The 27,828-nt window shown below is 36.4% G+C and overlaps 1 protein-coding gene across 17 annotated transcripts in view; it reads left to right on the forward strand.

The window, feature by feature from the left end:
- Nucleotides 1-27,828, forward strand: part of PARD3B (par-3 family cell polarity regulator beta) — a 1,143,268-nt gene that overhangs the window by 443,153 nt on the left and 672,287 nt on the right. For 16 of the 17 annotated variants that reach the window (XM_077154793.1, XM_077154795.1, XM_077154796.1 and 13 more), the window contains one exon: nt 22,260-22,431. The exons of the other annotated variant lie outside the window; for it this stretch is intronic. In XM_077154793.1, the coding sequence (XP_077010908.1) occupies nt 22,260-22,431 (172 nt within the window). The remainder of the gene's footprint in view (nt 1-22,259; nt 22,432-27,828) is intronic. 17 annotated transcript variants of the gene reach the window in all.

The raw sequence follows: 27,828 nt of genomic DNA on the forward strand, positions 1-27,828 counted from the left end.
TACATATATAATAGTTATGTATTTGCACATGTTCTAAATGTCAAATATAACTACTGGTAGTTAACTAAAACTGAGTATAGAACTTGAACTTGGCCATTAATAGATGCATATCTTTAAGTTGGTTTTATAAAATTTGATTCAAGGAATGTTTAACTGTTTAGATTAAGTTCATTTCAGATAATATTCTAGTATATGAAAAAAATTTGAGTATTATTTCGTAGTTACTAATTTGTACCACAGTGCTAAATTGGATTTTTTAACATGCAAGTCACTTTTTAGGATATAACAAGCAAAGCAGTTCTAGAATACTTGTTACCAATCCGTTGTTAAAATGAGTAACTACCACAGGAGGATTTTTTAGGTTTTTGGGGTTTTTAGTTGCAGTTAAAACTGACCACCGTCTCTGGAAATGTAACTTTTACTTCCCCTGTTTTTATAGTAATGCTGCATTAAGATGTCAGGTCAGAATATATTTTTCTTTCTCTTTCTGTTTTGATATTTCATTTGAGAACCAATATTTCAAAAAATGTAGTGAGTTAGTACAAATTCCTTAGTTCCAGTCAGATAAATAAGCCTTCCCAGATTCTGTGAACTGATTTATTGATAGGACTCTGAGGAATCACAAGCCTTTTTGAGAATGTTCGAAACATTTCTGAATTCTGAATTTTATTGAAGTTGTTCCCAAGAGAGAAGGAGAGTGAGAGAAAAACCTTCTTCTCTTTCCACGAACTTGAACATCTTACCAAAGCTTTAACTTGCTCTTTTTAAAGGTCAATATTAAAAAAATAAGACAAGTGGTAATATAAACATTATGCTGGTTCAAGTGACAGATAATAGGGTCAGTCGTCTGTGAGGCTAATTTCCTTTCATCGTGGGTTTGAGATTTGGGACTGGCATAAATATTTGAAATGCATAGAAAATCATTATACTTTTTTTTTTTGAGCAGTGGTTTTTACTTCTTTACAATTGAAGTGTATTTCTTTTTCTGAGAAAGATTAAGACATGCTTTGTATTAATATAGCCGTGTTTTAAATTGTCGCTAGGTATTTTTTAATATGCAATTTTGAAGGCTATTACAGACTCAAAAAGCTTTTTCTGTACAAGTAAGGTGACTGGAAAGATCCAGCGTATGAAACAGATCTCCTGTGACCTGTGCTTAGGGACTTAGAGGTTAGAAGCAGACTGGCTTCTCCACAAGAGAATATAAAATCCTATCGAGAAAGCCCCTTTGTGCCTCCTTCCTTGGAGAAGAAGGTACCTTAAGGTAACCTGAGAAGTTAAATGTCCTTTGCTCAGGGGAACCTCTGGCCCACGGTCATGTGTGTCAAGGTTTTAGATCCCACACACTGATCAATTTGTAGATAAATGGGGCACACCATGATAAGCGAGCAATGGTTAACTTGAGAAGATTTCTTAAGTTTCTCGATTTTGAATTTATTTTATTTTATTGGACTCAGCATTAATAGAAGTGTTTGGGAAACCAGCTAAGGGAAATAAAAGAGGTGGCTTCTGTTAAGTAGGGAGAAAAAGCACCCTCTCCTGCCTGTGGAGAAGCCTCCCCACTCTGACGTCATCCCTAAATTGTATTTCCTCTCCAACATTGGGAAACTAAGAGTACTGATGTGAGAAAGTTAAATATAACACCAGAGATTAAGATTAAACAAGTGGAGTATGAGGGACTAAAAATAAAGTGGCAAGAGTAAAACATTGGTAAAAAGGAGGCTAAACAGTTCAAGTGATATTAAAAGTGAACTAAGCAAAGAACAGTTAAATGCTTTATAAACCATGATTTTAACAGAAAGATGAGAAAGGAACAGGTTGAAAGAGACAACTGGCCCAAATACAAGATGAAGTGCATTAAAACAAGCAAAACAAAAGCAAAACCCAAACCATTTGACTTTTTAAAAAGTTAGACTTTTCAGCAAATATAGATAGGAAAGAGAAGAAAGCAGGATGCATTTTTATAGGGGTCCCCTAGATGAGACAGCTTCAATGTCTGGGGTCTCTGTGGAGACCTTCAAGGGCAGAGAGAGAGAGAGAGCTGAGCAGTGGAGGATAATACCCAGCTCCTAGGGGCCTCCTGCCAGTGGCTCCTGTCCCCCAGCTCCCTCTAGGATACCTGAGAGGGCAAGGAGATGTGCCCTTCAGTAAATAGCAATCCATCAAGATGCCAGCTGCCACCTTCTCCTCAATGGCCTTGCACAGGCACAAAAGCTGCCTGAGCTCTCACTCTGTGCCTCTGCAAAAGCCACTCTTGGAGGGAGGGACTCGCATTTAGCCAGTGCTCTTCTGGCAGGAAGTTAAGGCAAAGGGCCCGGCTAAATCAGTTGTTTTATAATTTTATGGTCCAACTTTTAAATCCAATGTTTATATTTTATAATTAGTCATTTGTAACTTAAAAATAAAAGTCAGCTTTCTAAATTGAGGAAAGCTTTCTTTTGGAAAGGTCTGTTTTTCCGCTGGCTGACGGAATGAGTTTGTGCTGATTGTACCAGTCACCCAGTTAGGACTGCTTACTTGTCCTCACCCCTCATTGTGCCACCACCACACGTGTGCGCGCCCATGTGCTCACGCGCATGCACACCTGCACTCACACCTTTCCTCACTCACTCACACGTGCCCCATGTGGAGTAACACTTACGTTGCCCGAGAATGTTTGGAAGTGTGAGAAAAGAAATTTCACAAGAGTACATTTGTCAGATAGTTTAAATTTATTCCTTCCCATGCCCAAGCCATTCGTTTTCACCTTGTGATGGGCGTGTGCTGGGCTGGGGTGACGACTGAGACATGCACCCAGCAAACCAGGTTCACAGGGTATACCCGTTTGCATTGATCTTATTCTAGGAGAGAGGAGAGGGAGTCTTCTTCTTAGTGTTGTTAGGGCTGAAGGAAGTAATGGACGTCAGCACACATTAGAAGGCATAAAACCCTGTGCGAGTCTAAGGAAACCTATCCTTCAGAAAGACATTCAAAGTCCTTCACATTCTGCCTCTAACCTTTCAGTCCAGCCTTACTTCCTCTATTTCTTTTTCTTCTTAACCTCCAGGGACCTGTATTCCAAACACATCAAACTAGTTGGTTGGCATTTTGTAGAGTGAGTTTGCAATTTTCCACTTCCATACCTTTGTGTATGTTGTTCCTTCTGCCTTGAAGGGCTTCAAGGCAGAAATCACACCTGTGATTCACACCAGTTAAGGTGTGAAATCACACCAGTTAAGGCCTGGCTTAAATGTCATCTCCCCTCCTTACTTTCCCCTGCAGCCTTCCCTCCTCACAAACGGAATATAGCCCCCTCTCCTCTCCTGCATTGGCGTTTTGTTTCTTCTACTTTCTTCACATACCACAGTGCTTTATATTGATTTGTGCATCCATTTGCCCTTCTCCTAAATTGATAGGTTCTTGAGAAAGAGGGCAGTATCCTCAGTTCTTAATATAATACATGTTGTAGGTCCTCAGAAAAAAGGTATCTTGAATATAAGAATTGGGACATTTCATTTCATAGGTTGTCATGCAGGAAGGGGCTACTAAGCATAATCTAACCTTTCCTTAGTGATTGCAGCTCCAATCCAAATATTCAGTTAACATACAGTCCAGATTGGCCATGGACTCTTCAGTTCTACATCTCCTTTTGAGTTTTGATCTATTTCCTTTTAGCATTGCTTCACTTTAGCTTTCCTTGTTCTGAATCTAGGAAGCCTTCCATCTCTTCCAGGTTTTTTACCCCTATTAATCAACTCCAGTCTGGAGAATCCATGATCGACCATCTGAAAAAGATATGCATTATGCTAAGACACATGAGCAGACTTTCTCACTTCTGAGTCTGAGACTTTGTTCTAAAGGGTTGCTTTTGCCAGTTTACTGGCTTCTGCTTTATATGTTTTGCCAGTCATATTCAGCAGTTGACTCAAGGAAGGAGTTTTGTTTAAAAAGAATATTTTGGAAATTTTATTGACTTTTTTTACTCAGTTGTTTGGGGGGAGGTTGAGTTCTAATATCATATTTATCTACTGCATTTTATTCTCAGAAAAGGCATAGAATGAAAAAATCTTTGCATATTGTAATTGGACATCAGTTCAGGAACAAATTTAAATACCTTCAGGGACTAGGCAAATTAATAATTGGGTAAAGTTTGTTGGGTATATGACAAGCCAGAATGGTGAAATTGTGGTGCATAGAAAACTCAAGACCTGTACAAAGGCATGTAAATTCATTTTCTTAAAGCTCTGTCTCTAAGGTCTTGTCCTTGTTCCACTATTAACCAGCTGCATGACTTTGGAAAATGCATTTAATTTTTTCCAGACCTCAGTTATTTTATTAGAATAGATGGTTAATCTATAATGTTAAGATTCTTCCCATGTATTTTACCTGCCAGTTAAACTTAAAAAATTATGAAATAATACCTTTGCTGATTTAGAGAAGGGTCTGATATGAACCTACAGCAAAGTGGCATGTTATCCTTTGAAGCAGAAAAGACCCAACATAATTTGATTTTCAGGGGCATTATAATGAATAGGTCTATGTTTTTGTGCTATATCAAGAGCAGAAATATCAAAATCATATTTTATATAAAAATGACTAGTTACACCATGGTACTTTATGTTATAATGTGACCATATCTTTTCGTAATTAAGTAAGTCTTTACAGGTATTGTCAAGTGTGTTTCTTACCAAATGTGTACAAGCTTTCTAGCAGTTGAGGAATGCCTACTGTTGTCAAATAGGATAACTTTCAATACATACGTGTTGGTGTGTGTGTTGATTTTTCTTGTTCAAAGGTCTTCCATATAGTCCTGAAGCCTTCAAACTATCATTTAAAGCAAGACAGCCTGTGAGGATTTATGGAGTCATTTTCTCTTTGGCTAAAGCCTTCTATGGTCACAGACCACTAGATTTAAAAAGGCAGCCAAACCTGTCCAAAGACCAACATAAATTTTCAGAGGTAAGGAAAATGATGTCTGCTTATTAAATTAGTGAGGATATAATATTTGGCAGCAACAAATAAATGATGCCTTCTCCACCTCTTTTTGTTAGAAGCAAGACTGTTAGAGATGCCTGATATTTGACTCACATTTTTCATGTTTTTCTACCTTAGTTAAGAACGATTTGCAAGTCATATGTTCTACTTCCTTTAGGCCTCTGCATGGTTTTGGCTAGCTAGATGGGCTCGCCTTTGCCAAAAAGCCCCCAGTTATGAACACATGTCAAACATTTCTTTTTTCTAGTGCTTAGAGACTGAATACAAGCATTACAAAAGGAAAAAGCATCCTGTTTTCTCACCAAGCCCTTCTCGAGTACTCCAGTATTTATGTGATGGGATTTTATAAGTGCAATATAAGACATTCTCTTTTTGTTGCCTGCACCCACTTTCTATTTGTCCTCTTGATTCATAGAAATTATTAATTTTAGACTGAAAGAAATAAGGCTTTTTCTTTGGTGATTCATTAATGGAAACCATTTTCACCGACTTAAAGGGCTTGGGGAAGAAAACATGTTTATCTTTGACAGATCTTGGTATTTTTCCATGTCTCACAGGAACCATTCCAAGTCTTTTTTCTATAAAAACAAAATAAATTATAGGAATGGAGACTTGCTAAACTAAAGTTGATTAACTGTGCCAGCTTTCTAGAGTCCTTTCTGAGAAAGTGCCTCATAGAATTTCCAGTCATGAAACTGGGATGAAAGAATATACAGAATGATGAGCATCTTCACTGCCATTTAATTCAAAGATGGTATTATAAAATTAAACTTTTGAGATGAGGCTCTATTTGGACCTGTGTCTTATTAAAAAACTATGTTATTTTTTCTGTAGAAATGGGAATTATTTCTCTTAATCCTAATATCAATACTTCATATATAGATATTCTAGGTGCAAAATGTGGAATCAGTATTATGCTTTATCTTTCTTTTCCTACCTGAACAGTTAAACCATAATCTTTGTTTTTCTTTCAATTTTTCATGTGATGCTTATCACTGAATATGGTGATATATCTACTAATAAAATTATCTTTTTATTTTTGTATGCTATATGGTGGGGGTCACATTTCATTCTTTTTCCATGTGAGTATCCCATTGTTGCAGCACCGTTTGTTGAAATTTTGTTTGTTTGTTTGTTTGCTTGTTTGTTTTGTTTTTTGGAAGTGCATGGGCCGGGAATCAAACCCGGTTTCCTGCATGGCAGGCGAGAATTCTACCACTGAATTACCTTTGCACCCCCTCTTTTAATTTAATAAATATGTACACATTCTGTTCAAGAAAATCTCTAACCTTTTAAACTGTTAAGCTAAGCTGTATAAATAGTAAAATTTATAAATAGTAAAAAAGCTGTATAAGTATTACAAATTCAGTCATAGATTGTTCTGGCCTGCATGCAACTTGGTTTCTTTAGAGTGACCTTGTGTTTTTCTGATTAGAAATTAATTAGGGTAATTTTGTTCATTCACTACACACTTATTAAACCCTCTCGAGATACCAGATATTGTTCAGGCTGCAGATTGAGTTGTGTTTCAAAGGAAAAATAGCTTGGAACTGACATTGGAGGCGCACTTTTTGTATCAGGCACTCTAAGTCCTGTCTCCCGCCGTGCTCACAGCAACCGCACAGGTAGGCACTGCGTGGTTAGGAGTTGCTGGCTTCTTTTAGTCCTGGCTTCATCACTTCCTGGCCACGTGAATAATATAACCTCTCAGTGTCCTCGATTTTGGAAATATTAATGGTTAACCACCTCCTACTGCTGTTGTGAGAAATAAGTGAGATAAAAGAGTCTGCTACTGTGTTCCTTGAAAATAGCAATTAGTTAATAAATGTTAGTTGCAATGCTTCTCCCTATTTTATAAATGAAAAAAAAAAATTAAGGCTCAGAGAAGCTAAGTAACTTCCCTATGTTTAGAAAGTGCAAATGTTTGAGGGAGGATTTGAACTGGCGCAGTCTGGCTCCAGAGTCTGGGTTCTCGATCTCTAACGATTCAAGGAAGATTAACAGCAAATGCAAAACTGGGGGCTGAAGGGGTGAAGAGTTTAGGTGAGGAAACAGAGAGAAGAGATTAAATTTGGTTTCTGATAATTTGTGGAGAACACTGTAAGGCCTGGCGGAGAAACTGACATGTTATCCACAAGGCATGTGAATCAATGGAGAAGGAATCCATTTTGTAGTTCTTCTGTATTTAAATGAAACAGAGCACTACCACATTTCCCTTTCTTTTAAGTGATCCTCTAAATCAGAACTCCATTTTCAGTAAATAAATATGAGTTATAAGTTCAAATGGGAGACTCCTTGCAAATTAGGGTTGTTGCTAGAAGAGTTTTTGTTTTGTTCATTACTAGCCAGGTCCAGCTATTGTAGTTTCATAAAATGTCTTCTTGGCTGCCCTGGATTAATTTAACTCAAGAATTCTGACTCCACCTAGCAAAATTCATCACAATAAAGCTGATATAACAAAGTTGCTAAGGGGACTAGATAATTCATATCCAGTAGCCAGCATGTCTCATCCTTGTTGAAAGTCAAATGCAATCAGACATTGTTTGAGAAGCAGGAAATCAGAGCAAGGGTAAAGAGTCATGTGATTCCATCAGGGCCAGTTTCATTGATGCATGACCTACACTTTTCCACAGGTTTCTGCTTGCACAGAGGCCCCACGTGGAGCTTGATGCTCAGCTTTCACTGTCCTGAACTTCTTAATAATTTTGGAACAAGAGGCTCCACAATTTTCATTTTGCACTGGGCCCTACGAGTTATGTTCCCAGCCCTGGATTCAAGGATTTAATGCCATCATGCTGTGATCCTCATGTCTTGTCCATTTTCACTGTATTCCTTTTAATGGGCTCCAAGTTTTATCCTTAATCCAATGGATCCCTTCAACTGGAAAGTGCTTAAAATAGGACTGTCATCATCTCCATCTCAGACACCATTTTCCTGGCTTTTATTAGTGACTGCCCTTTATTTAATTGAGGCATTCCTTCTTTAGCTTGTTTATAAGGTCACTTAAATTTAGGCTGGGGCTGAATTTGGACTGGGCTATTCTCTTTAAATTGACTTTGTGTGTTTCTAATCAGACCATCATGTGTTTATTTAATAGATTAACTCTGATTGCTAACATGATTAATTCATGTTTCCTGGTTCCTTGGGAGGTTCCCCCCCAAGTTACCTACATGTTTTAGGTGAAATGAATAGTGTTATGTGAAATTTAAGAGAAAATGGGATTCACTGGCAGAGCATATTGGATGATATAAATGCTATAACTTTAAAAGAGAAACTTTTCATGTAATTTAGGATCTCAGCTTCATTGAGTGATCCATGAATTGGGCAGCATACCATTCAGAAAGTAGAAGGGGGCACCACTGAGGGAGCGGAAAGGGGAAGTTCAAAGAACTACTACAGAAGCAAGTGAGAAAATGTTCTGATTGGCTATTAAGTTTCCATTTTACATATTATGGTCTTACAAAGTGGGGAACAGCTGTACATTGAGTAGTATGATGGGCTTGTCCAATCTGATAAGCTGTCTCTACTGGACCAAAACTAGTTTTATCACCAGGTGTTACTATATTGCAGTTCTATATGCAGGGTGCATTCCATTTTCTTCAAAAACCATCGCGGGTCAATTATTCTTGTCTTCTGGAAAAGATCCCTTCTGAAAGGGTTCTTCTCCTAGAAATACCTAATTCAGGTGACCATTTTATTTTATTTAATATAACCAAACATATTGGTAAGATGGTGGGATGTGGCTGTAGAAAGTAGTCATCAATCTGATAGGCCAGCTGGACCATGGCAGCTGTGCTGTTAAGTAAACATTGAAAAGAGGGCTTGAGTGAGAATTAAGGACACATACACATTTTATACCTTTCACTATCATTGGTCAGATCGTTCCTGGAGTTTTTAATCCTTGGCAATTTAAGGTACAGGGAGGTGGTTTACAGGAAAGCAGCAATGATGATTGATGACTAGATAGTATCTATAGCAAGGTTAAAAGAAGGAGGTTTCTATTGTCTGGGGACAAAAGAAACAACAGAGGGAATCTTAGAGTCTTCAAGCACATAAAAGTTTTTTTTTAATTAACTTTGGAAACAGTTATTCTCCATTTTAAATAATAGACTGATTCTTTGGAGTTTCAAAATAAAAAATGAAGAAAATAATGATAATTAGGCACTTGGATTATACAATCAGTTGAAATACTAGAATTTAATTTGTGGATTTCTTTATTGAAATATCATTTTATCCATTGGTATTTATTTAGAAGATAAATGTATGATTTAAAAACCGAAGGCCAATTTATCAACATATTTCCCACCTGCTCTCTCTTAAGGGAATATCAGCGTAGTAAATTAAATGAAACCAACATTGCTTTAGTACCTGCCCATTGTAAAGTGTTACTGGTTTCAGGTAAATGCCTATTTACATGGGAGCTTTGAAAATTTGATAGAGGGTTTCAAGTGAATGAAATTACATGTGATGGAAAATTTTACATCATAAAATTGAAGGGTAAACTAGCAAAAATACATTTGCAAAGGTAAAAAAATACACTTAATATAGTTAAAATGAAAGGAACTTATATATGTGGATAAGAAACACTAAAAGCAAAATGGAAAACCACAAAGAGTTATGAGTAGACAATCCACGAAAAAAAAAATGGCTCATAAACTTATTTTCACTATCATTAGCATTCATATATTGAACTTTGAACAGTAGGATATATTGTCTGCAAAATTAGCAACAGTTAAAGTTATATTATATCGTGTTGAGACTATGCAAAGATAATCTGTACTTTCATGTGTCCAGAATGGGAGAATGTTAAAATTATTTATGAAATGGCTAAATGTATTATGAAAAAGTATTCAGTCATGAACTTTCTTACGTTTATAATGGATTAAAATTGGTAAAATTGTTCATACAGAAATCCTAAGTGAAAATATCAGAAAAAAAATTGTGTATTTGCAATATGGCTCCAGTAATGTTACAAGATACACACAGAAAACTAGTGAAAAGCACTAGTTCTAATAGTGGTTTTCTGTGATTTCAGATGATTTTGTAGGTCTTCTTTACTACTGTGTTGTTTCCCAAAGTCTCTATATGGACATGCTTATTGAAGTTCGAGCTCTCTCATGCTCTCTCTGTCAATATGTGTGCCGGTTTATCTTTATCTGTATGTGTATGTGTGTATATATTTATCTAATATAGAATGCATAATATAGGCATGCATATATGTGAACATACATGTGTAGATATGTATATGTGTATATATATATATATGTATACGTGTGTGTATACATGCACAAATACAGTTGCATCACATATGCACATACTCAATTTGATGGAGGGTATTGGGGGAGTTTGTGATTCTTTTTGCCCCCATACTTTTCTATTAGCAAAAAGCATGAGACAGGTTGGGGAGTATTATTAAGTTGAGGACTGGTTGTAAAATCCCAACATTGCTGAGGCCATGGCAACCTGGTTTTGAGTCCATTTCTAATTTCTTTTGATTCAGAAGGAGCTCATAGCTTCTGTGCTGATGTTCTAGTTTGCTAGCTGCTAGAATACAATATACCAGAAATGGAATGGCTTTTAAAAAGGGGAATTTAATGAATTGCTAGTTTACAGTTCTAAGACCAAGAAAATGTCCCAATTAAAACAACTCTATAGAAATGTCCAATCTAAGGCATCCAGGGTAAGATACGTTGGTTCAAGAAGGCCAGTGAAATTCAGAGTTTCTCTCTCATCTGGAAAGGCACATGGTGAACACAGTCAGGGTTCCTCTCTCATCTGGAAGAGTACATGGCGAACATGGCGTCATCTACTAGCTTTTTCTCCTGGCTTCCTACTTCATGAAGCTCCCCAGGAGGCATTTTCCTTCTTCATCTCCAAGGGTCACTGGCTGGTGGACTCTGCTTATCGTGGCTATGTCATTCTGCTCTGCCTTCTCTGAATCTCCCATTCTCCAAAATGTTTCTTCTTTTATAAGGACTCCAGTAAACCAATCAAGACGCACCCAAATTGGTGGAGACCTGTCTCCCCTAATCCAGTTAACAACCACTCTTGATTTGGTTACATCTCCAGGGAGATGATCTAATTACATACAGTATTGAATAGGGATTATTTTGCCTTTACGAAATGGGATTTTGATTAAAATGTGGCTTTTCAAGGGTACATACATCATTTCAAACCAGCACAGTGGACAAAATATATTGTCAGTACTGTAGAAAAGCCTTTTGCACTAAACCTGTAAATTCACAATAGACTTTCAAAAGTCTGACCTATTTTGAGCAGAGAAGGCAAAGACCATCTTATAGTTAGAAACAATGATCAAAAATGCAACTCCTCTTGAAAAAGGTAACATACCACCTGTGACTGTGAGGAAGGCCCTGGTCTTCAGGCTCCAATTAAGGCTTCATTTTATGTGAATTTAATGTGCCCCCGATCATAATTACAAATCTTGACATTTAGAGGCCTCCAAAGTCAACACCCATCCCAGCAGGATTAGCCACATTATCCCTTGTTAAGAAGATGTAGAGCAATTAGAAGCTAAAGGAAAAGGTTAGGTCTACTATTCAGATGGAAGGAGATCAGCCTGTAAAGCCACCTGCAACTTCCATGTTAATTTTTTTAAATACCGGCTTCGATGACTTGTCACCCATCATGAGGAAGGGCTGAGTCTAAATGGAATATTTAAGGGAAGTGCTTCCTCATCCATCAGTCAGATCACACATTGACCTTTGTGTAATCTCCACCAGTTGCTCAGCTGTCATGAAATGCTCAGAAGATAGGACATCATTGGACCTGTCATGAGGTCAGTCAGCCTGTGCTCAAGCCAATTTGCTAAATGTGTCCATGCTAAAGAGTCTGTTCCTTAACCAGTGTGATGAAAGGTGATACTAATTAATCAACAGCTAATTTTCAGGGAGTTGTTACCTTCCCCATATTTTTAGTCCACTCACTGCTTCACCTGGCCTTGGGGGATCTCTGGCCTTGAATGTGAGACCACCTTGGGGACACACAAAACTGCCGAAACTTGTGTTTTATGCTGCCAGGTTGACAGGCTAGGGGTCAGGTGTGCCCATTGCTTCTACCTTAGGCTGGCACTGATCTCCTTTAGAGTGTTTTGTGTGGTTTGCAACCCCAAAAGATATTGCATACAGCTCAAATACTTGCAAAGGACATTCTCTCTTTGAAATTTTCAATGATACAGTAAAATCTCATTTTTTTAAATCAATCTGTCAATTCTTTAACTGTCTTTAGAAGGTGGTAGCTTTGTCATCATTCTCTGCAGAGGTTTATTATTTGCTATTGGGTTGTCTTAAAGACAGGCTTCTTTTATTTATTTTTTTATTTTTACAAAATAGGCTGCTCTATTTGTAGCCAAGTCTCATAAATTAAAATACTTGTCAAAATAAATGAATAGTATGTTTGTTATATTCATGACTTAAAATCACATTTGATTGCTTACTCATTAATCCACAAAATTAAGCAGTACACCCCGGATTGCAGTCATTAGTACAAATAAGCAGAGTTCCTCTAACAGTCAGACATAATGGAGAATACTGTACAGTTGTGTTTGTTTCAAAACTAAATATTATAATGCACAAATTAGTTTTACAATTTCAAAGGGGATCCTCTGGAAGAAAATCAAATACATAGTTGTAGTCCACCAAGGAAAAAAGATTGGGATCATAATTTACTAAGTAGATTTCAGATGGGCAAATTGTAAAATGCAATTTCTCATTGAGGCCAAGGATGGGAGCAGAAGATACTTTGCTGTGTCTAGGAGAATACATACTAATGGAGGTGACCTTTATTCCTAATTGGATGGAAAATCAGAACAAGAGATATGGTGGCCACTTAAAATCTCGACATCCATGCAACAGAGGCTTGTTCTCCCTGTTGAATATAACAGACCTTAGATGGTGCATTTATCTGACCCCCTCCCATGTGCCAAGGTTGAAATACAAAGGAGCTTGGGATATGAAGTCAGTTGGACCTCACTTCTCTCTTCCATAAAATGGGGATACTATCTTTATTTCAGAATTCCTGGTGAGTATGAAAAAGAATAATATTTGTAAGCATTTATAACAGTGCCTGGCACATAAGGGCTATATGCAAATTTGTTAAATATGTATTTTTGTAATGGTGTGACCCAAGGCTTCAAATAGCTTACAGTTTGTGTGTGGAGAAAGACTCGCCATGCAGAGTGATTGGTAATGGCAGAGGCCTGCATGCAGTGCTGTGGGCACAGCAGAAAGCCTGGTGAAAAAGCCTGGTGAAGGTCTTTCTTTAGAAGATTCGAACTTCATTTTGAAGGCTATGAGAATATATAATGAACTCTTTTCAGCTGGAGCAAGGCCATGATCATATCAATATGTTAGAAATACCACTTCTTCAGTAGTGCTGTAGGTAAGCGCCAGGGGGCCAGAGTGGAAGCCAGAAGAAGCAAAAGAGAACTTTGTACCACTCCTAGGGTGATGGGCCCGGCTAGCCGCAGTGCCACACTGAGCTGTGATGGGAATAATCCCTGCAAAGAGGCATAGCATCAGCCTTAGGTTCCAGTAAGCTTTTGCCTTCAGGATCTATTGACATAACCTCTGGACGGCTGGACAGTGCTGCTGGAGTTTGGCTAAGTAATTACTGAGCAGGCTGTTTTTGAGACAATGATGATTTAGGTTTGATTAGAGAACAGAAATGGAAGGAAAGTAAAGAAAACAAAATTGAAGCCAGTTAAATAATATTTAGCATAGGTGTTACAACAATTATAAATGTAAGTTGTGCTGTATGATTTAAATGTTTTACCATCTGCTATTTTTTGTGGTCTAAATATATTTGCTTCAAAGAGAATATTCCTTTAAAATGCTAATGATATGTATGTGCTTTAGATGGGAGTAACGAGAAGAAAAAGTTGTATACGGGTGCATGCATGTGTACATGTGTCAGTGCATTTTAAAATATCCCAAATTGTATTGTGGCTCTGTTTCCAATGTTGTGCATAGTCCCAGGAGTTCACAGTCCCTTGGGATTGCACAAGAACTGAAGAGCCATCTAGTGATGTGCTGGATAAATGGCACCCAGTCACCCAGTGAATCGGGATCATCTTTGAGAATGTTCCAGCCAATTAAACCCAAATGTGTTTGTGTTTTACTTTCTTGTGTGTCTGTTGCATTTAGGATATGAAATTCAGGGGTAGGGGTGGTATTATTTCTGACAAGGCAGGCATATTGAGTTTTTAACATTTTCGACATTTGTGTTTTCCCAATACTGCTTCACACCTCTCCCTGCTTCCATGCCTGTTTGCAATTCCCCTTGCTGCTCTACAGAGCCCCCTCAGATTAGGGCTTCTTGGTTGCCACCTGACCTCCGTGGGACTGTTTGCTTGACCGAAACTGTGGGTGTGGAAGGCTGCAGAAGAGATGGTTTCTTAGGCTTCCCTTGTGCACATTAGATATGAATTGTGAATGTTATGTAGTAAGTGTTGAGCTTTTATTACTAAGGAAAGTAAAAAATGCATTAAGAACACCTCAGGATGCTCTCAAATTTGTCAAATGGTAGCATATCATCTCTGAAATTTTAATTCAAGTCAGCCAGAGGAAAAGTGTGACTCAGGATAAAATGTGTTTAATATGTACCTGGATTTATAGGAACATGCTACATAATTAAAGAAGGTAAATGTAATGTTTTTAATACGCATTTTTTTGTTGAATAGGCAATGTAGGAAGCTGCTTCGTTACAAAGTGATGGAGATGAATAGGATTTTTAGAACAGTTGCATAAGGGATGTTATTTTCTGTAAAATGAAGCTTAAAGTTCTAAAGTTTATATAGGTCCCTATTATGGATTTTCAGTTTAAGGAGGAAATTATACACGTTTTGTCTCATTTACCAAAAGTCAGTTGAACTTTTTGATAATCAGGAGCTCTTAAATACTTGCTGTGAAGATGTTGATCTAGATCTAATGCTAGCATCTGATGAAGATGCTAATGTGACTCTGGTAATTTTTAAAATCTGGATTGAATACCCTTAGCTAGCTGTCAGAGTCCTATGTAGGAAGAGAACTATTTTGAAATTTTTGTTTAAAGTGGCATAAAATTATCTCACAAAGCCAATTGTTATTTAGTTACAAACAGATGCATATATTGAAATGAAATTCTGCAGTTTCACTCTCTTCCCAAAGGTGATAATGTGTTTTCCTCTACTTGTGAAATTGTTGTAATTTCACAGTCTTACTTAGATTTAATTGTGTTATTAAGATTTGAGACAATTGATTCCAGTTTTTTGTAGGCTACTGTTTTTTTCCTTTTGTTTTTCATTTTACTTGAAAGTTGGTAACATAGACTATGTATGAAAAAGTAAAAAATAGCAATACATTGTTAAGTTCAACAGTTTAACCCAAAGAACTCAGTAGTGCAAATACGACTTCTTTGATAATATATTAGTTCACTTGACATGCAATTAAAATAGAGCCTAACATTTCTCAGCATAATTACTAATACAAAAATAATTCTTTTTAAAATAGAGCTTAATATGGTCTATGAGCTTTGGGATATTTTTTAATTCTCTACATAGTCTAAAGATGATAGTATCAGATTATAAACAGTGAAAATAAAAAAGTAACAGAATCCTCTAGTATGACAAAAGGGACTCTGTAATAAATGAACTTTGTGGCTTTTTTTGTTGTTGTTAAAATATTTACTTGACAGTGTTGAAGTGAAATACATTGGAATATTGCTCCCAGTTATAGTAGAAATAGAACAAGCAGCACAAATCGCATATTGCTAGGTGGAAGAACAGTACTGCATATCCAAGGGTTGTGTATTCTTGTTAGATGAAGAGCTTGGAAAAAATAAAAATAAAAATTACCTATTTGATGTGTTTGATCTTGGTACCTTTTCTGTTTCTCTGTCAACCCTGTGATGAAGAGATTAAAGAGAAACAACAAAATAGGAGAATAAGGATAAATAAGTCAAATAGGGCTCAGTCTGGAAGCCAGGGAACAGTTAGCTGTAGTAGAAAGAGGAATTGACATGTAGCCTTCCATTGTGTTTCAGGCTCTGTGCTAAGCGCTTAAGTATATTAGAGATAATATCAAGAAAATTAGTGCAGGAGTACCTGAGAGATATTGCAAATTCATCTCCAGACCATCACAATAAAGTAAATCTGGCAATGAAGTGAGTCACACAAATGTTTTGGTTTCCCATTAAATATAAAATTTTGTTTACCGTGTATTATAGTCTATTATGTGTATCTAAAAAATATGCATGCCTTACTTTAAAAATGCTTTATTGCTAAAAGAAAAAAATGCTAACAGTCACTTGAGACTTTAGCAAGTTGTAATCTTTTTTGTTGGTGGAGGGTCTTGCCTTAATGTTGATAGCTGCTGATTGATCAGGGTGGCTGTGGCAATTTCTTAAAATAAGATGACAAGTTTGCCACATTGATTGACTCTTCCTTTCCCAAAAGATTTATCTGTAGCATGTGATACTGTTTGATAGCATTTTACTCCCGATAGAACTTCTTTCAAAATGGAAGTCAAATTCTCAAACCCTGCTGCTAATTTATCAACTGAGTATATGTACTATTCTAAATCCTTTCTTGTCATTACAACAATATTCACAGCATCTTCACCAAGAATAGATTCCATCTCAAGAAACCACTTCTTTTGCCCATGCACAAGAAGCAACTCCTTGCCCATTCAAGTGTATCATGAAATTGCAGCAATTCAGTCACGTTTTCAGGATCCACTTATAATTCAGTTTTTCTTGTTGTTTCCACCATGTGTACAGTGTCTTCCTCCACTGAAGTCTTGAACACCTCAAAGTCATCCATAAGTGTTGGAATCAACTTCTTCCAAATTCCTGTTAATGTTGATGAAAACATCACAAATGTTCTTCATGGCATTTAGAACGGTTAATCCTTCCTAGAAGATTTTCAGTTTACTTTTCCTAGACCCATCAGAGGAACCATTATATATGGCTGCTATAGCCTTATGAAATGCATTTCTTAAATAAGTCCTGGTCAAAATAACCATGTACTACAGATTGGATGTTGTGTTAGCAGGCATGAAGACAGCATTCATTTCATTGTACATGTTTATCAGAGCTCCTGGATAACCAGGTGCATTATCAATGAGCAGTCTTATTTTGAAAGAAATATTTTTCTGAGCAATAGGTTTTAACATTGGGCTTAAGAAAAGTCAATAAACTATGTTATAAGCAGATGTGCTGTCATACCAAGTTGTTCCATTTATCGAGTATAGACAGAGTAGGTTTAGCAAGAGCCCTAGGATTTTTAGAATGGTAAATGAGCATTGGCTTCAACCCAAAGTCACCAGCTACATTAGTCCCTAGGAAGAAAGTCCTAGAGTACTCTAAGGGAGATGTTGAGAAGCTTCTACTAGATAAATGAAAGACCTATGTTGGGAGAAAGGAAGGTGAGGAAGTGCCTGGGCACAACCTGCTAACCCTGCCCACCTCTCCATCACCCTCCAATTGTACTTCAACACTTCCACTCCTTTCAAAACCCAAATAAACAGATTCTTCCTTTTGAAATTGAGCCCAAAGAGGAAAGAGTAGACACATTATCTCCATTCTAGGAACAGGCTGTAACAATAGCATTTTCCCTCAGTGAATGAATCAAAATGACGAACTACTCCCCCTTAATAACAAAAACAAGCACAATAAGAGTAATGATGATACTATTCTGAGAGCACTATGAGTATAGATTGGTCATTTATAGTCAGACATTTAAAAACATTTAATTTGAATGTTCTAATAACACCTGAACAATCTACATAGCTTTTATTTAGTTGCTGTATTGGGTTTAATTCTTAGTTTTGCCTCATATTTCACATTTCCACCCCACCCAGCAAATTAACTTGAGCATCTTTTATATCATATTCATTGTGGTAAGTACTAGAAATACAGTAGTCAACACAATAGACAGAAATCACTGTTCTTTTAGAGCTTATGTTCAAATGGACTGGGGAGATTGGCAATAAGACAAATGAGAGAAGAGAGCATTTAGAGCATGAAAACACTATAAACAAAAATAGAGGGGAGTTCAGTGAGTAGTGGGGAATATTGCAATATAAATAGTATAGCCAGGAGAAACCTAGCATTTGAGTAAAGATCTGAAGAATAGAGAGAATAAACTGTGAGGGTATCTAGTGGAAAACTGTTTCAAGTTGAAAACACAGTAAATGCAAAGACACTAAGGTTCAAAGGAGGTAGAATATCTGGATAGAGTTCTGAGAACAAGAGAAGAATAAATGGAAAATGAGGTTAGAAATGTAATTGGGGCCAATGAACTTATAGGACATTGGAAGCACTTAAGCTTTAACTCCAAGTTAGGTGGGAATGTTATTGCAGGGTTATGGACAAGGAAGAGACATAATTGGTAGTATTTTGTAGCAAGACTCATTCTGACTGCTGTGTTGAGAACAGATTGAAAAGAGCATGGATAGAAAGAAGGTGATAGGTCAGGAAGCTGTTGTGGTATTCCACGGAGGACACTAAATCAGGATATATTTTGAAGTTTGTTGATCCTTTGGATGTATGTGAAGGTGAAAGAGAGAGATCAAGGGTTTTGGCTTGAGCATTTGGAAGGATGAATTGCCATTAATTGTTAAAAGACAGGAAAAATACCATGGACAGAACTTTGGAAGATCAGTGTCTCTGTTTGGACATGTTAGATTAGGCAATTATGTATATATATTGTATGGGGGAAATAATATATTCTATCAGGGAAAAATCCTGGGTTAGAGATTTTAATTCAGAATTTATAAGCATATAGAAGAAATCTTAAGCCATAGGACAGGTGAGATTGTTGAGCAAATTTAGACGGATTCTCTTTAATATTTTTAGAAATCAAATCCAGGAGATGAAGAGGAATAAGAGAAAGGAAAATTAATGGAGGCCCCACAGAGTTCAGGAGAAAACTAAGAGAGTGTGGTGTTCTGGAAGTCAAGTGAAGAGAGTATTTCAAGGAGGAGGTGATGATCAACTGTGTTCTAAGATCTGGCCAGAAAAGTGACCCAGAATTTGGCCATCTAGACATTGTTGTTGACCTTGATGAGAGCAGTTTCGTTAGTGGGGGGGTGTGGGGGGGTGCTGACTGGAGTGGCCCCAGTACAACAATGGGCTCCAGTGATAGGAAACTGCTAGTGTCCTAGTTTACTAGTATGGACAGCTTTTAAAAGGAGTTTTGCTTTAGAGGGTTCCTGAGAAGGTATTTTGTTTGTTTCTTTTTATAATCAGAGAATTAATAGTATATTTGTAGACTGACCTCACTGTGTGTATTTGGGGTTTAGATTGCTACACACTGTCAGAGATCTGTGGGATAGAGGGTTTTTTTGGTTTTTGGTCTTTTGGCATGGACAGGCACCAGGAACTGAACCCGGGTGTCTGGCATGGCTGGCAGGATCTCTGCCACTGCGCCACTGTTGCACTGCCTGGGATAGAGGTTTTGATTGGAAGAAAAGGTTGTATGAACATTATACTTTTGGATCATGGGTTTTTGGGGATTGTCAAGGCTGCATAGGGTGACAAATTGCATCACAGAAAGAGAACAGAGTGCCACCAGAAGAGGCAGCGTCCAAATCAAATATTGCTTGGAAGCGTTTTGCATAGGATTTAGGTTACTGCAGCTTTAAAGTATCAGTGAAAAATCTACAGGCCATAGAAACGGAATTTAAGTAAAGCCTTAAAATCTTATCTGAAAAAAATGGAACTTCTCCTTTCATGTTCAATGCATATCTGTAGGAAAGGTCATTTTGAATGGGTTTAAAGGCGATGAATGATGGCCATTTTCAAGCAGTGGACCCTTGGGAGACTGGTATGCCTTCTGTCCAGGACCAGAGCAGTGGTTTGTGTAGACTAATGTGTCTCTGTAACACTGTGTCAGAAACTATGGTACTCAGTAATGTAGGTGTTCTGATGAATCAGATAATCTTGTTAATAGCGGCCTATGACATATGATTTACATGAAGAGATTATAGGATTTGGGAAGTCTCCAAGACACTCCGTTATCATCTCAGAGAAGAGTGTTGTACCTCCAAAGAGTAGAGTTCACATCCTTTAAGGCGTAACAATTTCTTGTGAAAACTACAAATATTCTTAATAATTTCTTGTGAAAACTACAAATATTCTACAATATAACCTCTCTATTTACGGTTTTCTTTGTGAAAAACTGTTACAATATGGTCTGAAACCCTGGGTGGAAAATACTAGATTACAATACCAGGGATCTTGGGAAACAGGATCTAAACTCCTGTTCTCCCATTTGATAAAAAAAGGTATAGTGTTGTTACTACAGATACTACAAATTTGTGTTGATATAATAGTTCTAACTAGACTGTTCTCCCATTTGACAAAAATTTATAATACTGTTATTACAGATGCTATAAATTTGTGTTGATATAATAGTATGGAAAATATTAAAACATCTCAAGAAGAAAAGATTCCATAAAAGTCATAGATAATGAGTTATCTTATGATCAATTTTAAGCTCTTCTGTTATACTTCTGATTGATAACTATTTCATCTCTTTTACGTTATATTCAGGGAATAAGCATTATACTAAAAGTTAAGGATTTTTCAAGACAGAAAAGTAAGATATGACTCTTAACTTACAACTATTGTGATACCATTGTAGCAATTTTACCTAGTTTATTGATAAATTGAAATGACTATTATTAATACATGTTAGAGTTCACCAGTGTGAAAAATCAAAATTATAATTATGGCACAGAAATAATGATGAATATAATACTTCTACCATTCTTTAATTGATTTTTTTTTCTTTTCAGGATTTAAAGTGTTAAATTATTCTTTTTGGCCAGATGATTAGAAAGATATAGTTCTTCTGATTATTTTTATACTAGAATTATCTTTCATTATTAATTCATTTAAGTCTTATCTCAAAGACTTAAATCAGTTCATCTGTGCTACAAATTAAAAATAGAAAATATGTGTGCTCAATTTCAAAAATTAAAAATAATGCCTTGGGAGTAGCATTTCTTTCCTGTGGTGAGAGGATTGTTGGATTTTCCAATTAAAGAAGTCTCCATACTGGAAATGAGTAGTCAATTATGAGAATTATTTTTGAATAGCCAATTTGCATATCCCTAATTGTATTCATTTCTTTTGAAAGACTGTACTTGGAATTTACGGTGTTCTGATTGGTTAGCCCTGCACTTGTGCTATTAGTACTACTGCCAACAAGGGCCCCCTATGAATGGGGCTCTGAGTGCCTTTCTTGAATAAATGTTTGAATTATAAGTAGGTTTGTTTTATTTAATGAATGAAAAATATCTAAAGATTTATTAGCTGTTCTTAAATCTGAACACAGTGCTTCATAGGATTGAGAGTAGATTCCTGATTTGTCGGTTGTGCTCACATTTGGACTTCTGCACATCAGCTGATGATAAACATTTTAAGTTAATCTATGGTCCTGTGTCTCCTGGCCAAAGATGCAATTTCAGTGGTGCTGCCCTCATTGTTTATATAGCAATGTTTGTATAATTAATTGAATATTTTATTATTTTTTCTCTTATTTATGAAAAATAAATTGGGAGTGGAAGCTTTAAGTTTTTTTATTAGTGATCAGCGTAAGTCTTATAGAGAATGAAATTGAGAATAAGATGGGAACCATTAGATTAAAAGTGCTGATCTTTAGCCTCATCAAACTTAGCATTCATTGCACTTAAATCATTTGATAGAGAACTAATCATGAAGGAAAAGTACACAAAGACACAAATTAGATACTTATGTCTCTAAGATAAATACATAGTGTGTGTAGACACACATTCATTCATTCATTCATTGATTAATTAATGGTTGTATATAGAAGAATGAATGCAATTAGGTATTTTACAATGTGGTTTAATTCTCTGAGACTAGAACGTGCCCCTCTACCATGTAAGTCTATCGTTGAACATGTACATACTCAACTTTCATTTTTGGGAACACTCTTAAAATGATTCTGATGTCCTTTTAGGATATGGGAACAAGTGGTAAGAGATGGAGTCAGCTATTTCCTTCCTTTAAGAGAGCTAACCAAAATTGATTCTCTATTTCAAAGATAGACAAAACAAACAAACCATTATTTCCTATGCTTTTAGCATTTAGAGATAATGCTATTAAAGACGTAAGAGCAGTGATATAGTAACATTAAAGTTTTAAGTTTTAAGAGGCCATTTCTTTAAAATCAAATAAAGTTCACAATCAGCTAGATATAGTGCCCATGTGATATCCATGTCCTAAAAACTAATTAGTGTTGGTGGATTTGTTTGCAGCTGATTGCTGTGTTTGATGAACAAGAACCACTTCACAAGATTGAGAGTCCCAGTGGAAACCCGCCTGATCGGCAGAGCCCAGATACTTTCGAGACGGAAGTGGCTGCCCAACTGGCTGCATTTAAACCAGTTGGTGGGGAAATTGAAGTGACTCCTTCTGCTTTGAAGTTTGGTATGTGTATTTTTACTGGTATGCTTTTCACCTGGGTGAAAGTACGTCCTCTTTCTGACAGTATGTTGCTTTGACTTGATGATTTTTTTTATCCTGTTAATCTTTCATTTAAAAAAAAATCTGTTTTTCTTTTCTCTAGTTTATTTATTGACATAGCTCCTTACAGCTGCTGATGCTCAGGTAGTAGATGCAGGTTTTGTTCTGTTTTGTTTTTTCTTGAATGGAAGGTGAATCTAAATTGTATGTCCTTGAAGTAACATAGGGAAGGAATTGTATTGTAAATGAAGACGTTCCTCTGTATCCTTTGGATCACTTAAAAGTAAAGTCTCAGAAAAAAGTCATTTGGGAAAAGCCAAGGGTCATCAAGGGATCCAGACTAGAAATAAAGGTCACTTTCTGTTCTTGGTTGTTTTCTTTTTCTCCCCAAACTATATATCTCATTTTTGAGAAATATTTTGAACTAAGTTTTGAAGTTCATTGCTGCTTATTAAAACAAGAACACTCGCCTACTGATTTTGCCAGGCATTCTTTTTGCTTGTTTTGAAGGTATTGGTAGAAAGAGAAAATAAGCATTCTTCTAAAGTTTCTGTCAGTTTACAAGTCCAAGAAAAATAACATCAGTTTTGGGTGATACCTCATAGAGATAAATTTGCCAGTTTAACAGTGTGACGCTTTTGAAAATCCACTAGTATTTTGATACATAATACATTTTTAATTCTTATTGAATATATGTACAACATTTTAAGACATGTTCTAGGAACATTTTATAGGTAAATTCTCAAGCTAGAAGAACAGGGGCTGTTTTCCTTTGCCGAAGGAATTATATTCTTTTTAAAGCAAAACGTATGTTTAAAGTTGTAAAGACCATACACAGTACTAGTTTTTCCCACTTCAAATAAAATTCGTACTATAAAGTGTATTATATTTGCCACATTATTGCAATATCTATATTTTGTGCTAATTATCTGAAGGCATCTTTAGAGTCCTTTTGAAATAAATCAAATGGAAATTAATGATCTATACTGTTCATGGTTTTTCTCCGTCTTTTGGAAACCAAGCTAGCGAAGTAGTCTGCTGGAACATGGATGTTGGGGGTTTTTGTGGCAGCTGTCTTCATCTGGAGTGAGGTTTGTGGCTTCAGCAACTGTTACAGCCCTCTTGTCCATTTGCATAATGGATCCTTTTTATCCATCATGCAAATGGTATGGGAGGAAAATTACTCAACAAGGGAAGACGAAAGGGGAAACTTTCTCTTGCTTTTTTAATATTCTGTTCATAAGCAAGCTCTTTGGTCTTCAAGAGGGTGAACCTCAGGATACCCTATTGCCTTTGGATTTTTTTTTTCTCCTTTCTTTTATGCTCTTTCTCAAGGGAAGAAAATTTTTCTTCAGCTTTTTCACAGTTTCTTTTGTTGAATTACCTAAGATGTTGAATAATATTGAATGCAGGAAGAAAACTATGCTGCATTTCCCTTCTTTGTAAAGGGACTTACTCCTTCTTCAGAAATAGCCGAGATAAAGAATAATATTTATTAAATGGTGATAATATGCCAGGCTTTGAGATCAAGATAGTGCTACCAAGGGATCAAATATTTAAAGTCCTTTACTTATAACAACACATGTAAGCCTTATAATACTTATTCATAATAATTAATTGGGTTGCATTATTTTCCTCATTTAGAAATGGATGACTACACAGAGCAGTTAAGTCACTCACCCAAAATCACACAGCTGTTAGGTGACAGAAGCAGGATTTGAGCTCTTCCTAGCTCCAGTGTCAGAAAACATTTTGCTGTGAAGCTTCTCATAAACTAATGGTAAAATAATAAATTGACATACCTTTCATGGGGATACTCTATGAATATATACCTAAACTTTAAAATGTTAAAAGTCTTTGGCTCACATACCCTGTTTACATTTAGCAATATAGATTAAATGGTATGATTAGCCATATGTCACTTTTTGGTGAAAAGTGCTGCCTCCAGCCATTCAGATCGAAAGCATGATTGCTGTCTTCCCATCACCCCCACCTTCTGTCATTTCTTTACCCTCCATGCCCATTGCCACTGCAGCAGTCCATAATTTTATTATCAACCAGGCGACTGTGGAGGTCTCAAACTGATCCTTTCTTTACAGTGCCTGCTCTTTCCCGTCCCAACTTTGCCATCTATCTTTCTAAATCAGAAATCTGGTTCTATCTGTCTCTGTTTAACAATCTCCAGTGGTTTCCCATGGCCCCTCGGTTGTGTCCAAATTTATCAGCCAGGTGATATGGATGATTCCTCTGAATTGGCTGGAAGAAGGAGGAAAAAGTCATCCCTTACCCAGCTATCAGATTGAGTCATTTTTATTTTTTGGACTTTAAAAAGGGAAGAAAAAACATATTTATTGGGTTTCATATATTTAAAAAGTGAAGGAAGCAAAAGGACTAATCTTAGTTTTGTGCATTCTCTTGTCTCCTTGTTGACTGTAAGGCACCTCATGCTCATAGGCTGGATGTTTGTCATCTCAGAATGGATGAATATGGTTGGCAATGGATGTTCATCTCTTTTCTTGAAGTGTGAACTGGCTGTGCTCTCAGATCCATTCTGAGATCCTGTTTGGGTAAAAGGTAGAGGAAGGGAGTTGTGGTCAGAAGAGGAGTGGGATTTGTTGTAGTCTGGAGATTCATCATTATAGGGTATCTAATAAATGTCACCTACCACAACCTCAGCCCTTCAGCTTTGCTACCCATTTTTTTCCCACAGGACCTTGAGAATTGGTTCAGCTTTTCATGAAACTCATTAGCATCCGTGCCTCTGTATGTGCCATTCCCTTCAGTTGCCTTGCCCCTTTGCCTCTTTCCTACTTGGTGAACTCTTATTCACGTTTTAAGTCCAAGTTCAAATATGACCTTGACTATGAACCTTCCCCACATCTTCTAGACAGAATTAGGGATTAGCCCTTCCTCTGTTCTCATTTGCCATTTTGTATATACTTGTTATAGACCCTCCCATCTTGTAATAATTTGCCCATGTGTCTATTTCTCAACCTAGACTGCAGTAACATCTGTCAACATCAAATTTCTAGTATGGTGACTGGATGGCTAGCACAGAGCAGGTGTATAATAGATACATTTCCTAATTCTTCACTCAATAAAGGTGGATATAAAGAACCTTCTACTAAAGGGATTCATAATCTCATACTTAAAAGCTAACGGGGTATATATGTTTAATTTCTAAGAGGAGTTTTTGTTGTTGTTGATGTTTTTTGTTATGGTTCAAGGTCCGGGAATCGAACCCGGGTCTCCCATATAGAAGGCGAGCATTCTACCACTGAACCACCCGTGCACCCTCTAAGAGGAGTTTTAAATCAAGTGAGTAACCGGAAAATTCTGGTTTTATTCATTTATTTTATAATATATTGTGTAATGTAATTCCAAATGGCTAAGTTCTGACTTAGCTGCAACTAGCAAATCTTTCTGAAATTTTAGGGGTTTATGTTTCTGACATCAACTGTGCTTTTACCATGTAGCTTCGAGATTGCTAATCTAAGGCACCATTTAAAAGAAGAAATGTAGTGGCCAAAATACTGGGTGCAGTATCAAAGGATCATATTCACAGAATCCATTTGAACTTTTAAATCACCTAGTTCAGAGGTTTTCCATATCTTCTCTGTATAACTCTATGATTCTCCTGAAGATATTTTGGAATTTCAACAGATGTTTGTTTCTGGTTAACAGATAATATTTATTGAGCACTTAAGTTCTAGGCACTATTCTAAATTCATTCATGCTTACGCTCTAGACAAGCAGTATTGTTTATGCTAGCAGGGAGGAAGGGATGTAGAAGACTTTTGAATGTAGGCAACAGAGAGTCCCTGAAGGTTTTTAAAAGTTCTTTAGCAAAGGAACTTACCCTCCAATTCAAAAGGACTGTCTTCAGCTCTCATTACGGTTTTTTTGTGAAATGCTGGTCTAGAAATACACAGTTCCATAGAATTTCAAATCGATGATTGTCTAGACAGTTGATACTATTTTACGAATGAGCAAATAAAAACAGAGGTCAGTATGTTTTCTGATGCCAGAAAACTAGTTGGTTAAAGAACTAGATAGAATTGGAACCTGTATCTGATAATTTCTAGGACCATGCTCTTTCAACGCTATGGCATCTTTTGAATTGACATCTTTTGGATTAACTGTGGATTTCAGTTATCTATGTCTTTAATATGATATGCGATAAAATAATACGTCATATCCTTTTGGAATTGAAATTGTAAATTAATTGAATTTACAATCAACTGATTGTGAATTGAGAGGGTAAAATAATAAATAGCTACTATGAATAGCTGTAAATCAGAAGCTGATTAGGGAGCAAAGACAAGAAAATTAAGATGGAGAACATTTCTTTTAAATGTTCCTTTAAGTTTCAGAAGTGAGTTTGCTACTGTTTCTTCCTACGTGTGTTTGCAAAGGTACATGTGTGTGCACATTTGGGGAAAAGTTGCATGAAAACCAATATGCTAATGGAATATCTAGGTAAATATTTTTATGTAATGTAGATATTTTTGTACCTTTTTGGAAAGTTCGGCTATTTACACATAGAACCTTGTACAGACAAATTAGTGAAGACCATTATTTTGAAATTTAGAAGTGAGAGTCCTTTAGCTACATGCCCATCCCCCACTCCATTGGTCCTGTGCTTCCTTTTTGATCAGTAGTCCTGACCTTTTGTTCTCCCAAAGAGATTATGAAGCCATAGCCCAGATAGGACCTATCTTTCTCCCCTTGAGAATCAATAAAGTGGAACTGGTCCCAAACCCTACAGTATTTGATCTAGCTGAAAGCCTTAGAAAAGTCATTTAAACCATTTCTATAAAGACTACATTTTTCCAAAGTAAACATAAATGAGTATTGAGTAAAATAAACTAGATACAAGAAGATAAGTTATTTCATATTGATATGAAATAATTGGAATAAACAAATTCTTTGAGTCAGAAACTAGAATACAGGTTACCAGAGAATGAGGGATTATCCATAATTGGTGCAGGGTTTCTGTTTGGGGTGTTGGGAGAGTTTTGGCAATGGATGGTGGTGATGGTAGCACAACATTGTGAAAATAATTAACACCGCTGAATTATGTATTTGAATGTGATTAAAGGGGAAATTTAAGGTTGCATATATGTTATTAGACTACAATTTTTGTAAAAAGCCCACAGCAACAAAGAAACCAGAAATGGTGAACCCAAATGTGAACTATGGACTATAGTAACAGTATACTTACATTAATATTGTTTCATCATTTGTAGCAAAGGTGCCACAATAAAAATGGGGAGAACTGAGAAGGACAGAGTGTTTTATTTGGGAACTCTGTATTTTCTGCAAACCTACAACTTCTCTAATTAAAAAAAAATTAGGACA

The sequence above is a fragment of the Tamandua tetradactyla genome, chromosome 3 (genome assembly GCF_023851605.1).
Source record: "Tamandua tetradactyla isolate mTamTet1 chromosome 3, mTamTet1.pri, whole genome shotgun sequence".
In the NCBI taxonomy this organism is placed as follows: domain Eukaryota; kingdom Metazoa; phylum Chordata; class Mammalia; order Pilosa; family Myrmecophagidae; genus Tamandua; species Tamandua tetradactyla.